This window comes from Microtus oregoni, unplaced genomic scaffold (genome assembly GCF_018167655.1).
Source record: "Microtus oregoni isolate MIOR12 unplaced genomic scaffold, Mior012 000055F_ref0000237, whole genome shotgun sequence".
Taxonomy (NCBI): domain Eukaryota; kingdom Metazoa; phylum Chordata; class Mammalia; order Rodentia; family Cricetidae; genus Microtus; species Microtus oregoni.
The window spans coordinates 8,001,484-8,016,521 of NW_024543831.1; the positions used below are offsets into that span (position 1 = coordinate 8,001,484).

The 15,038-nt window shown below is 40.4% G+C and overlaps 1 protein-coding gene across 6 annotated transcripts in view; it reads right to left on the reverse strand.

Annotated features, from left to right (window-relative positions):
* Nucleotides 1-11,001, reverse strand: part of Sik2 (salt inducible kinase 2) — a 106,101-nt gene extending 95,100 nt beyond the window's left edge. For 3 of the 6 annotated variants that reach the window (XR_005973085.1, XM_041638529.1, XM_041638527.1), the window contains exons 1-2: nt 10,708-11,001; nt 988-1,104 (exon numbers count right to left, since the gene is read on the reverse strand). Coding sequence is in view for 4 of the 6 variants with exons in the window: in XM_041638529.1 (XP_041494463.1) it covers nt 988-1,104; nt 10,708-10,842 (252 nt within the window). In the remaining 2 variants the exon portion in view is untranslated. The remainder of the gene's footprint in view (nt 1-987; nt 1,105-10,707) is intronic. The other 3 variants (XR_005973084.1, XM_041638526.1, XM_041638528.1) reach the window with 1 other exon arrangement.
* Between the last annotated feature and the right edge of the window lie 4,037 nt (nt 11,002-15,038).

Below are 15,038 nucleotides of genomic sequence, written 5' to 3' on the forward strand. Positions count from 1 at the left end.
AAACTGAACCTCTGAGAAAAGGGCTCTGAGTTTTTTGTTCCTATGATATAAATATGTGTGAGTTTGAGCTACTAATGTGAAGCTTATCTGCTCACAAAATTTCTGAAAACTTATCAGTTGATCTTAAAAACTTGGACAGATTAAGTCCAGCATCCCATGGGTACAACTATCACAGGGCATCAAAGTCACAGGTCAGTAGACTGGGGCCTTTCAGTTTCAGTTTAAAGGTATGGTACATTAATTAACAGAAACTTTAAAAAATATTTTATTGATTATTAAACATGAATTACTGCTCTTAAAAAATCTAAGAAAACATTCTTTTTAAAACACATGGCATAAATTTATATGCAATTTACTTAAAAATTTTTCTTAATAAAACTGATTTTTAAAAATGGCTTATTTTGGCTGGGCGGTGGTGGCGCACGCCTTTAATCCCAGCACTCGGGAGGCAGAGGCAGGCAGATCTCTGTGAGTTCGAGGCCAGCCTGGTCTACAAGAGCTAGTTCCAGGACAGGCTCCAAAGCCACAGAGAAACCCTGTCTCAAAAAACCAAAAAAAAAAAAAAAAAAAAAAAGGTTTATTTTTATGACTCATAAAAAGAACAAAAGACATGAATCTACATATTACAAAGTTTGTCTCTAAGATATATACTATGTTAGCCTTTGTATTTTATAACATAAACAATAGCTTTCTAAATAAAAGTATGGCATTTTTATTTGTGGTACCAACACCTTTGCAAATCTAGCAAGTTCAGGTGCAATCGCCAATTTTTAAAATGCAGGTAATCTAAAGACAACTTAAGGTTAAATATTAAGTAGCTTCCTAGTTCCAATTTTTTTACAAATTTAAATATATAGAAAGAGTTAACGTTTAGCTTAAGAAAACATTTCTTTTACAGACTAGAAAAGCTAGCATAAAAGCAAAAATCACAATGAAAACAAACAGTTGAATGTGGAAAATCACAAAGAGAAATAAGCTAAGTCATACCTGATAAAGTTTGATTATGTGAGGATGGTCGAGCATTTTCATTATTTGTACTTCTCGGTAGATTTTCTCAAGGTTTACTGCATCCAGCTGAGATTTATCTATTATTTTTATAGCCACCTATAGTCCAAAACACACATAAATACAATTAGTATGTAACTGTTAACATTTTCCAGTAAAGACTTAGTAAACGCTATCTGAGATGTCGCTGTAGGTGTCTGTGACACTGACAGCTAGCTTAATTAATTCAATGATCATTTGTTTATTTATGCAACACATATTTCTTAAGCTTCTACTATTTACAATGCACAATAAATTTTTGTCTGGCAGAGTCTTTAGTGTGTTATGGAAAACAACTTTTCAAAGTTACTTTAAACTGAAAAAGTCTTAGCATTTTTCAATCAATGGTCTCACTGTAAATTACCTATGGACTAAGTATCTGCCAAGTGGGAAGCAGCTGTGATGGCAGTTTCTAGGAAAGTGACAGGATCCAAGGAATATACAGGTAGACTTTTCTCTGCTCTCTGAAAGCCTTTTAAAATTTTTACTAATTTTTCCATACAATATATTTTGATTATATTCTTTACCCTGTTACAACTCCTACCAGATCCTCCCCAAAGAGGTACAGTTTTGAAAAAGAAAAACCTGAAATGTAAAATCTTAAAACTAATCTATGTGAGGTAACATCTATTGAATTAAAATTTATTAACAAACTGTTATGACAAAATAGGAATTGTCATAACTAAATAGGAATCCAAAGAAGGTGATTTTGAAGGTGAATGATTAGGTATTCAGAAACAATTGTGTTTTTTCCCCCATGTAACAAAAAAGGACTTTTAGAAAGTCATAGATTTGGACTAAGGTAATCTGATTTTAAAAAGGTATTTGGTAATTGGAAATTCCCCATTTTTAATTCTATTAAAAGTTCTAAAGGAAGTCTAAAGTGCACTTCACATTCTAGCCAAGAGAATTCCAAACACTGCGTAGTCTAGGTTGATAGTCTGTGTTTACTATGAGAAGAAACAAGTGAACCTCCTCTAACCCACATTATTTAAAGAGAGCCCATTCTTACTAAGTATGACAGAACAAGTATTATCACTTATTTCGGGTAACTTTCATAAAAACTGCCATATAAAAGGCAAGGGAATGTTGGAATTTCAACTTTCTTTAGGAAGGTAACAGTTTCACAGACATCATGTTTCGATGAAATGTCTTTTACTACAGTTTTCAAATCTTTCTCACCAACAAGAAGCTTCTATTGTGAGATGGGTCAAAACCATATAACAGAATTTAAGAGAAAGGAAACACATTAAAAATAGCATAATTATTAAGAAATTCTGTATATATCTTTTTCTTAAGCTTTAATTTTTAAAATGTATGCATGTGTACCATGTAAATGCAGGTGCCTGCAGAGGTCAGAAGTCACTGGATCTCTTGGAAGTGTAGTTGTACACCATTACTCCTTATGTTTGACACCTGCAGGATGATTACACTTCTCTTAAAAAAAAAAAGGCAAGTGTCCCCATGATCCTTGTAGCAGGGACAGTCTAACCCCTTTAACAGACTCAGCTATAATGATTCAAGCCCAACAGAAGTTTATGTCTTGCTCATATAGCAGGCTCAGATGGGCAGTGGTGTGAGAAATCCTTCTGTATATGTGTTGCTTTTATTGGTTAATGAATAAAGAAGCTGCTTTTGGCCAATGGCTTAACAGAATATAGACAGGCTGGAAAAGATATAGAGAGAGTAGGCAGAGTCAGGGAGAAGCCATGTAGCTCCCAAAGGAGATAGATGCCTCCGCTGGAGCCTCCTGAAACTTTGTCAGTAGACCATGACCTCATGGTGATGCACAGATTAACGGAGATGGGTTAGTGTAGGATATAAGAACTAGCTAGAAATACGCTTAAGCTAGTGGCCAAGCAGTATCACAAATAATATAGTTTCTGTGTGACTATTTCGGGTTGGAGTGGCTGGGAATGAATGAATATCTTCCCCCAACAAGCAGGAATATATGGTTCAAAAAGGCTTCCCCATGGTTAAGGTATGGCTTCCAAGTTTGCTCTGCTAAAAGGCCCTCCTGGGAGATTTTGGTAGCAGGCCTCACTCATTCACATACCCAGCCCTAAAGGTATGAGAGGTACAGAAACAGCTTAGTTAATGCCCAGACATAAGAGTGGAGCTTTTGATCCACAAGGATCTCTGCTGAGCCTGATGGAGCTCTTTGCCAAGAACTTCTCAGAAATGCAGTAATGACAGTGGCTTTGCCAACTGCATAACACTTCTTAATTTTACAAGATACTTAAATGTATTTTATCTAATTTATCTTTCAATTCTGTCAAATAAATGAAAGAAGCAGAACAAATAGGAGCTGATTCAAAAGGCATTACATATTAGCATGTATGAGGCCCTCTGTCCAAATTCCAAAACCTTTATTGGCTCTGCCCCCAAAAGAAAAAAGTCACATAAGCTGCACGTGTTGTAGAGCTCTAGCAAATCAAGGTCGGGGAGGGGACACACAGAAACAACATCAGGTCTTCCACTCCAAATTCAGTCTCCTCTCTAAAAGTTCACTCATCACACATTCATTGTACGGCAAACACTCTCCCTAGGATACAGAAACAAATCAGATGGGATTCCTATGCTCAAGGAATGATCATGTCTGTGAGACTGAGGTGAATAAAACTGATTTAAAAAAAAAAAACAACAACAAACTTTGGAATTTCTCAAAGCATACTGAAAGTCTCCAACTTACAAAACACTTTATTCAAAGGTACTAGCTTCTCTGCATACCATCATATAGTTCTACACTTGAGACAAATTTGCATGAGCAAGAGAAAAATCAGAATATCAAAAAGATTCTGTTAATTTTTTTGTTAACTGAATCATTTAACTCTAAAGATTAGAGTTAACTCTTTATTAAACACACAGTCTTTTAAAAACAAACTGGATTTAAGGTAATAAAAGTAATATTCCTTCTGCTAAGGAGCAAAAGCAAGGTTTCCTCTCTAATGTAAGAGGACATACATGAGAAATCAGAAAGATTGCTATCACTCAAACCCTCTATAAAGCAGCTGACTAATCAACCGTAGAAATACTCAGAAAACTGAATTTAAAACAAAAACTACCATTTTCACTTTTATATTAGCAAAAATTGAAAAGCACATGCCCACGTGAACTGAGTTTTGATGCGATAGCCATTTTTGAAGAAATATGGTATGAATATAAATACATTATAAATATACATTATAACTTTCTCAGGAAGCAATTCAACAGTCTCTATAAAGGACTTAAAAAAAAACATGTATTCCGCTATGCCTGAGGACTTTGGTGCTGAAAAAGAACTCAATTGGAATAATCTGAATTAATGATAAGGACTTCTGTGTAAATTATTAAATGTATCACTTAAGAACAAAAATACAAACAGTTGAAAATAATTGTGTGAAATGAGGATTTTTAAGACTATAAAAGAAGTGATTCAAAATAACTTCCCACTTTAAAAAAGTTCAACTACTCTAAAACAAAACACAAGGCAATTAAAAGAGAGCCAAAAGACAAAAAAAGCAGTTTACAAGAGAAATGCAAATAGCCATCACATAATACTACAATCAAAGTAATCAGAGAAATACAAATCAAAAAAGCAAAGAAATTGCAACCAATTTTGTCTATTGGAAAATAAAAGTAAAAAAGACCCCAAAGAGTGGTCTTCCTTAGAGTGTTTCCTAACGGTAATTGGCGGGCCCTACTTTTGTAGAAGGTACTGTGGCACCTCAGGCCCTACTGCAGGCTCTGGATGGACTCTTCCATCTGGAATTCCACTGAGATAGAACTGCTCTGAGGAAACAATCAGATATGCAAATGTATGCAAAAGAATATTCTCTGGAACACGTAGAGTACTGCAATGGAGAAAAATGAACTCTATTTTCAGTGATAACAAATCAGTTAAATAAAATATGGTCAGTGACATGTAAGATGCCTCCTAATGCTGCCCCAGACCCGAGATTCTCAACCTGTAGGTCACGACCCCTTGGGGGTTGAGGGCCCCTTTCACAGGGGTTGCATATCACGTATCCTGCACATTAGATATTTACATTACAATTCATAACAATAGCAAAATTACAGTTATGAAGTAGAAATAAAAATAATTTTATGGCTGAGTCACCACAACATGAGGAGCTATAATAAAGGGGTCACAGCATTAGGGAGGCTGAGAATCATTGCCTTAAACAGTGTGCTTTTTTCAAGAGTTGGAGATATTAACAAAAAGTGAACTAAAAAGCTCAGGTTTTACAGTGGACCCTACTTTACTGAAGACATACAATACAAGTGAATTAAGAGGGTCTGATCCATCTCCTGAGTTATGAGAGTAGAAGTGAGAATGTTTGGTTTCTCCTTCAGGCTTTTCCACAATGACTATAATAAGCAGGCCTAACTTCTGTAACTGGGCAGAACCATATGGACACTGTTTACTTTTTTATTTTTATTTTTTTTTATATGCGTTGGTGTTTGAGGGAGTCAGATACACCGGAACTTGAGTTACAGACAGTTGTGAGCTGCCATGTGGGTGCTGGGAAACAAACCCTGGTCCTCTGGACTAGAGGAAGAACAGTCAGTGCTCTTAACTGCTGAGCCATCTCTCCAGCCTGGATAGTGTTTACTTTTAAGAAGAACTTAAAACATAGTAGGATTGTCCCTGGTTTAATTTACTAAAGATGCATCTCTTAATCTGTCTAAAGAACTTTAAATTTTTTAAAATGAAAAGTTTCTGGTGAAATTCTACTTTGTCTTCCAATATTTTAACTATTGTAACTGGATATGAAGGATAGAAAATATTTTATATGAATATTTAAATGAAAAATGTTTACAGAAATCTTTTACTTAAAAAATGTAGAAGGAAAGAAAGGTAAAAGGTCTATTAAAAGGAAAAAGAGGTATCATAAGGAATTCTGTAACCCATTTGATGCCACGGAAACTGTAATCAGTGGGCCATAAATCAAATGTCATCATGTGAATTCAAGGAGGCCAGTTTCATGATTTCCAAATAAATGTTTTCTTAATTCCTTGGTGCCAAGATAGAATTCCTTAGAGGACTTAAAAGCAGAACACGCTAAACTCTGTTAAAGTTAAATATTTCTACAGAACAGAGAAATTACACAACTCAGGGCCAGTTCAGTGGGTAAAGGCACTTGCTACATAAGCCCAATGACCTGAGTTCAAGTCCAAGGACCCAGGTGAAAGCTGAAGGAGAGAACTGAATCTACAAACTTGTCCTTTGGTTTCCACATGTGTGCTACGGTGCCATAGCATGCACGTGTCCCTCTCCACATCTCACACACACACACACACACACACACACTAAGTTATCACACACACACACTAAATTAAAAATTTAAAATTTACACAGATGTATGTTTTCCATTCCCTGAAAGAAGAGGTGATTTTAATAATATTTGGCAAAACAATTTGCCAAATATTACCTGTCTGAGGGCCAAGAAACTAGAGAATAGTACAATGACAAATCAGAGTCCTATTTGAATATACAAGAGAAGATCATATACAATCATAGATTCAAATATCAGTGGGTAAGACATTTGGCCACAGGTCTTCCTATTGCACATAGTACAGCTACTTCTTGAAATCTGGGGTATCTCTGCAGCACAAGAAATACTGAAAAGAGCTGTAGAATGCCAAGCAAAATTTAAAATGCAACTGAAATTCTACACTTTATGGTGGTGCTCTGAGATGTTAGCCTGAACATCCCAGCCACAGCATGCACACAGAAAACTTTTCAGCATGCAAAAGCAGCTTCATACAGGCTTTGTCAGTCCCTCTGAGTCCAGGTGCTCTCAGCGGTGATTAAGCAGTCTAACCTATACAGGCTATGAATAAGGTCATTTTCAGAACTTCTCCACAGTTTCTGTACACTTCCCTTCATATGACTCTGAAGGTAAGCAACACAAAAAGTATGATATTGAGGAAATGTCAAGTTATCTGCATAGAGAGGGATCTGAAAATAACAATGATGGTAATCTCTGGGTACTGATAGTATAGGTAATTATTTTCACTTTTCTGTACTTTTAAATTTTTCAATAATAAACATGAAAGTAATAAAAATTCTCAAATGTAAAAATTATGCCCTCTCACTTAGTAATTGCTCTTCTGAAAATTACTAGCAACTCTTTCTCCCTAAAAACACTTAAAGTGCAGACTTACATAAGCAATTGTATTCCCTGTCAATTGCTGAAAACTGGAGATGATAAAATATTCAGTAAGAGTCATAAGTAAAATGGGTCAAGTACAAGGTAGAATACTAACCTACTAAAATGCTGTTATAAAGTTATATACGATAAACAAAATGTGTGGGCACAGACAAGGACTGTGTGCTGTCACCTATAAAAACAAATGCATTAAAAATATACCAAAAGGCAACGTGACATGTTAAGAACAATGTATTTCCATTGTGGGGAAACGGCATACTTTCAGTGTTATGCTCTCTTTTATTCTTAATATTTGCTGTACTAAACATTCTTTAATAGGAAACAGAGCACTTATGGGCAAGCACAAGTAATTCTCCTAGAATTTTACTTAGACAACCCCCCCCAAAAAGAAAAAACAACCCCCTCCAACTAACTATGCAGCTAACAAGAAGGGAAAAGTTGCTTCCTAATGAAATATTTATAAACCACTACTCACGGACATTCATAGAACAGAAAACTAGCAACCACTATTACCCAAAATAGTTTAATAGCCTAAATGGTGTTATTCTTTTCCCATTGTGCTAATTTTACAAAATTAGCCTCTGTAATTCATAAACCAGCTCTGCAAAGAGTTTATGAAGTATTCTGTTAGAAAGCTGGATTCTGCCTCCTCCTTGCCTTTCCTTTTATGCAGAAAATTTACACAGAGATCTAGCACATGAATACTGCTTCAGATGACGTAATTATATTTCTTGGTATTAGGCCATTTGATAGATTCGACCAAAATTAATATCTCTTTTGTATATTATTTTTTTCCTAAAAGGGAAACAGACTTCTCCCAAGCACTACAAAAATATATCTTATTTTTCATGAGTGATATGGAACAGAAGATGGAGACAAGCCAATTAAAAATAAAAGTATTCATAGCTTGAATGTTTAAACTAAGCCCTAAGATTTGTCTGGGGGAGTCAAGATTGTCAGAAAATATAGACACTTGCTGCCAACCCTGATTATCAGAGTTTGATCTGTAGCACCCACTTGGCTGAAGGAGAGAACCAGTTCCTGCAAGATGTCCTTTAACCAACATACTCATGCTCATGCACACATACACACATAATAAAAAATGATTCTATTTTTTAAATGGCTCAGCATCACACTTAAAGAAAAGATCCCCAAGTTCTAAAACACATAAACCTACAATTTTAAAATGCAGTATATAGTTTCCATAAGCAGTAAATATAATCATATTTTGCTAATGGTTTTCTTTAAAGTATATTAACTGTTCTCACTGTAACTATATGTAGTATGTTAAGCAACCAGAATCTAAAATAATGTAAGAGTTGAAATTTTCACTACTTTATTTGTAGTTTACATTGTGGTTCTATTATCAAAGATACAAATATTCAGTAAATAAAGATCAACTAACTATTCCTAAAAAGAAAAAACTCACTGAAAACAAATGTTACACTTTTAGAAACTGATTCTTTGCTCTTACTAAAGAAGTCTTTATGTAACTTCCCTATAAAACTTTACAGAACCACTTTTCAAACTGACATCCACAAAGACTTGTCCATATAGTAACTGCTAGATCCTTTGACCTTTCTGTGCCTTAGTACTGGCAATCACAAAATTCACAAAACTCTCATACTCTCTCACTGTAAAACAGAAAAGCTCGAGGGAAGAGGGATCTCTTGGCTAAACGTTTATCTTTTCACATATTTTTATACACATACGCACTACACTCACACTTTAGGATCTGCAAGCTTGGTCATGATCTGACAGGTGTCTTCAATCACAAATGTAACTGACCTGGCAGTCACCGGCAGTGTTACTCCACAGTGACCCCTAGCAGGCTTCCTAAGAAATACCAGTTTGAAAGGGACACCACCAGAATTGTGACCCTCCAGGGAAAGTGGCAGTTACCGTGAGCTCCACTTAAGCAGCTCGCTTATACCAATTTAACTAAACTCCATCTGACAAATAACAGCTGACCACTAAATATCGCTAATAAGAAAAAATAGTATAAACTGTTAGATTTGGTATCTAACTATACAACAATATAACCAAAACTTTCCCAGACACCCTGTAATGTGCCACTTTTGACAGTCATGGAAAAAAGACTCATAAAGATACCCATTTAAGATGTTTCCTTTTATTTATCATAGAAGCAAAGGTATAACAATTTGACCATAGCTCTTTACAAGCACGAGACAACTTTATTCATTAAAAAAGTACCAGGATCATATTAAGCTATGCAAAAATTTGGTAATGTCAACATACTCATATTATCATCATAAGCAATCTAGGTTCATAACAATGGCAAATTTGTGAAAGGAAAATTTTTGACCTTGGTACTAATGCCCTAAAGAAGTCAAATTTAGGTGGTGTGTGAGGGATCCGTGAGGCAGAACAAAAAGCGAAGACATGTCAGATATATCCTCCTTATTATGAAAACGGACACGAAGCAAAACTTTTAAGTACAACTTAGAAGAAAACACTCAGGCTTTTAAATGCCCTTCACCTTATGCAAGTCATCCTGGGAGGGAAAAAGTTCTACCTTCAAAGGCTAGAATGTTCTTAAGAACGTACTAAGGAAAAAACCCGGGTGAGATGAAATCTGGGGAGAGAAACTGAAAACCGGTGAAACTCCAGTGGCAATCACAAGGCAGAATATCGAGTACGTCAAAACCACTAGGTTGTAGTCTAAAAAACGTTTTTGTTTCGATCGTTTTTCCCCAAGGTATTTAATTTGCACGTCTTAAAATAGAGACCCCGAGGAGAGCAGCTTGAGGCAATGGAAGGAAGGGGGTGGGCTAGGTAAGAACAGAGACTTGCGGAGAAAATATGTGCGGTGCTTTAGGATGTACCATGGAGGGGGGATTCAGGAGTCACGGTAAGGGAGCAGTTGAGGGCTTTCTGAGTAGTCAAACTGATGTGGCTTAAGGAATGCGTGCTTTGGAGCCAGGACGCACACCTGGTAAAGGGACAACCCCAGAAGACTGTGCAGAACCGCGATGACCATTTTTAACCAGTTCTATTGTCTGGAGTATTAGATATATCTCCGGCAAGAGATCAAGCCAGGCAGGCACCGAATCAGAGACCCTGAGGGCCCAAAGCAGAGAAAACGGACAGCGGTCCGTTCGCACCGGTCGGGTCTGCGGCACCCCCTCCTCGCCCAGCAGCGAGGGACTCCTGGTGGGGCCACGCTCCGCGTCCGCCAAGTCTGGGAACTGCCGGTCCCCTTCTCCCGCCGGCGACGTTGGTCCCCGCGCGGCCACGGAGCACCGAGACTTCCCCTCCCACCCCACCCCCAGCCGAAAGCCGGGAAGACGCGGAACTTGGGGCTTGGGAGCCGAGGCCACAGACCAGGTCCCCGGGTGGGAGACTCGGGACGGAAGCCTGTGTGGCTTCCCAGGGACAACCCCCCTCCCCCGACCTGCACCCCGCCGTCCCCGCAGTGCCAGGCCCGCCGTCCCCCTCCCAGGGCGCAACCACGCCACGCTCCCGCCGAACCCCGGTGGTGCCGCACCTCCGTCTTCGTGATCCGGTGCCGCCCCAGCTTCACCACGGCGAAGTTGCCCTTGCCCAGCGTGCCCTCGATGTCGTAGAACCCCACCCGGACCGGCCCGCGCTGCAAGTGCCTCGGGCCATCCGCCATGACCATGCTGGGCCCCCGCTGCAGGACACGGCAACTGGAGCGCGAACGAGCGGGCCGGCGTGAAGCGGCGCGGAGCGGGCAGGAGGGCGGCGGGCGGCGCGGCTGGGCTCTGGGCGACGGCCGCCGTTCTCGCTCCGGCGCTGCTTCCCTCCCGCCCCACAGGGCCCAGCCAGGCGCGCGCCGGCGCTGACGTGCGCCGACGTCAGGGGGCCGGGGCAGGGGGCGGGGGCGGGCCTCCACCGGTCACCATGGCTACGGCAGCAGCGCCGACGTCGGCGGCGGGGAGGGAGAGGCGGCGCGCGGCTCGGGCGGGCACGGTGCTTCCGGCCGCGGTGCCTTCCTCAGCCTACTCCGGCCTCGCGGCGGCCGGGGGCGGGTTCGCCGTCCGCTCCACCCCGTTCCAAACGCCTGCCTCACAGCAGAAGGGCAAGAGCGAGCCCTGGTGGGCCGCGCGGAGGGTGCACCGTGCCGCCCGCGCGTCGCCTGTAGGGTCGCCCGGCGTTCCCCGCCCGCCCGCGGCCTTTCCCGCCAAAACCTCGCCCGCAGGACTCTGCTGCGCTAAACTGGGAACCCGAGGAGCACAGAGGCTGAGCAACGCGTTGCTCACAGCCTCGGTTCTTTGTGTTCTTTCTAGCCCCCTTCTTGTTACTATATACGTCTCTGCACTTTTTGACGTCTGTGAGGATCCCTACTCACAGCAGTCCATCACTCACAAAATAATGTCAGCTCTGAAGAGACCCTAGAAATGACTTAAATCCGGAATTCGAAATTGCCCATGGGCTTCGAAGCCTGGAACCCCTGAAATGTAGGCACAGTGTTTTACTTATTTGAGCGTGTTCCTGGGGAGAGGTGTCCATATCTTCTGTCATACTTCCTCAAACTATTTGGAAATTTGTAAATGCTTAAAAACCGTCCAATTTATTTCCAGATGATGTAGCAGGCTGCTAGAATGGAGCGAGTTGCCACCGTCACACAGGTAATGCTAAAATTCTAATTATCAATCATCACACCAGTCTTCCATATGGTGACCTAAGTAACAGCAACATTTTAATATCTTGAAATATATTACATACATCCCGACGTTGGTTTCCGGGTACCCATTCTCTATTAAAAGGAGCCCAGTTCGTTGGGAGTAATGACTCAGTTCCAAAGCAGGTGGGGAAAGTGTACGATGCTCTTGAAAGAACTTACATGAGTAAGCAAGGAGAGTTCTTAAATACAGCAGGAAGAACGTGGCAAAACAGAACACAGCTGAAGGGACCCACCGTTGCCAGTCTGAGACAAACTGAGCATCAGAAACTAACATTTTGGAAATACATTACAACACGTATTACATTTTATTTATCTTGTTTAGAGGTCAGAGGACTGGCTGTGGGAGGTGGTTCTTGATTTCCACTATATATCATGGGGAATTGAACTCAAGTGGTCAGGCTTGCTGCAGTTGCCTTTGTCATCTCTTGGGCTCTACATTGTGTGTGTGTGTGTGTGTGTGTGTTTTGGGGGGTTGTTTGTTTGCTTGCTTTGAGATAGTATCTCACTATGTAGCCCTGGATAACTTAGGACTTGATATGTAGAACGGGCTGGCTCATACTTAACAAAGATCTGTCTCCTGAATGCTGAGATAGAAATTTGGCATATGTGATAAGCCCCCCAAAGTGTCTTTCCCTCTCCTCTCCTCTCCTCTCCTCTCCTCTCCTCTCCTCTCCTCTTCTCTTCTTCTCCTCCCCTCCCTTTCTTCCTCCCTCCTTCCTGCCCTGCCTTCCTTTCTTCCCTTTTCCTTATTTCTTTTTGTTCAGGAAACTGAAACACATACCCTTACATATGCTAAGCAAATATTGTACCACTGAGCTATGTTCTCAGGCTTAACTTTTAGGTAAATATAAAGACAGGATAAGTGAGAAGAGGATTATGTAGAAATCATGAAATCACCATTTTATGACTGTTAGTAGTAATTGGTTCAGAGAAGAATTATCAATAGACATTAAAGTCATTGGGTGAAATTCGGCTAAAGAATAGGGTATTTAAAGTCTCAGAGTTTCTTTGGATTTTAAAAATCATTACAAAGGATTAAGAAAGGTACCTTTACAGTGGAGAAATCTGACAGTCTCCTGAGAAAATGACCCACGTTCCCAATTGGAATTAAGTGACACAAAGAGCCCCCCCGATGTGGGGTACCCAGGACACATCTCTTAGGTGATACCTCTGCAAAATGTGTATTCTGAATCTGTCACATAGAAACAAGTCAGAAAAACATAAACTGAGGAAACTGACCCCTAACCTGTACACTTAAAGATGCCATTGTAATGAAACGAAGGCTGAGGAAGGGTTCTAGATTTAAGTCTTCGGAGAGGTGCCACTGAGGCAGCATGAGGTCCTAGGAAAGCAAGTTACCAAGGATTCTGTCGGGGCAGTAGTTGAAAACCGAATTGGGTTGTATATTAAAGTATTGCTTCAATGTTGATTTTTTTTTGGTTTTTAAACAAAGATTTATTTTCCTTTTAGTTATATGTATGTTTGTGGGGGGTTATTTATATGCATGTGTGAGTGCAGATGCCCAGAGGGTTCAGAAAACGGCATTAGATCCGCTACAGCCGGAGTTACAGGTGCTGTTGGGACACCTGATTGTGGGTGCTAGGAACCGAACTCAGGGCCTGTGCAAGAACAGCACTCTATTTTAACTACTGAGCCATTTCTCTCGACCTCAATGCTAAGTTTCTTTTTTTTTTTTTTTTTTTTTTTTTTTTTTTTTTTTTTTTTTTTTGGTTTTTTGAGTTAGGGTTTCTCTGTGGCTTTGGAGCCTGTCCTGGAACTAGCTCTGTAGACCAGGCTGGTCTCGAACTCACAGAGATCCGCCTGCCTCTGCCTCCCGAGTGCTGGGATTAAAGGCGTGCGCCACCATCGCCCGGCAATGCTAAGTTTCTTGACTCTAATCATCGTACTGTGTTATGAAAGAAAGTATCCTTATTAAGAAATGCACACTGAAGTATTTATGGATAAAAGTTTGTGATGTATGCTGTTGACAGACTTTTCTGTCCTGCCAGTCAGCTCTGTCCTGTCAACAGCTCCCAAATAACCACACAGAGACTTATTACTAATTATAAATTCTCAGCTGATAGCTTAGGCTTGTTACTGTTTGCTTTAATCTTAATAAAAGCCTCTCCACCGACACAAGAAACTCCAATCAAACCAGATTAGACCAAATTAAAATGCCTGTGTTTAATGAATGCATCACTCTCGGTGGACCGAGACAGCATGACAGGGAGAAAAACCCATGCAAACCCTAACAATGTGTTCCTTTTTCCAGCGTGAGCCTAAATAGCCTGTGGGAGTGGTCCTGACCCTCCCCGGGGGAGGGGCCAGTGCTTGGCAGGCTGGGAGATGGAGTCCGGACTCCCAGGGCACTCCACTCATCCAGACTTCTTGGATATAGGGGTGTTAGAGGGCTTGGGTGACACCCCCAACTTAATATTACATTCCAGACTCTTTGGATATAGGGGTGTGACAAGGAGCTGAGGTGATATTTATGACCAACACTAACTAGCTCTTACAACTTAAATTGATGCATATTTATTAATTTAGTGGGGCTACTTGACTCATGGCTGTGACCTCATCTTCTACATATCTACACATCCTCTGTGTTTGACTTGCACCCCCTTCTTCTTCCCAGCGTTCTCAGTCTGACTTTCCCACCTAACCTCTTCCTGCCTAGCTATTGGCCAGTTGGATCTTTAATAAACCAACAGGAGCAATACATCTTCACAGTGTACAAAAGAATTATTCTAAAGCAGTAGGCCGCTTATTCTCAAATAGTTAAGCAAAGATAGAGAACGACAAAGGTGTCAAATGTTAAACTTAATCCAGGCAAAGGGTAGTTAATTGTTGTTCTTGCAACTTTTCTGTTGCTTTAATTTTAATGAAAATTAGTATATGTGTATTTATATATGTAAGCATTGCAGCTTGGATAGAAAAGCATCCTGGCAGTCAGGAGCCAAGGAATACCACAGGATAGAAAAATATCCTGGCAGTCAGGAGCCAAGGAATACCACAAAGTCACTATAAGCATAGCAGCTCACAGCCCTGCTCCAGGGAAAGGTTCTCCCAATGTCCCAGCTCTGCCCTGGAAGGGGAGGGTTTCCTGAGCGAAGTTGTTACAGCTCTGCTCAGGTCAGGTGAAGTGTTACTGTCCTTCTCTGCTTAATGGA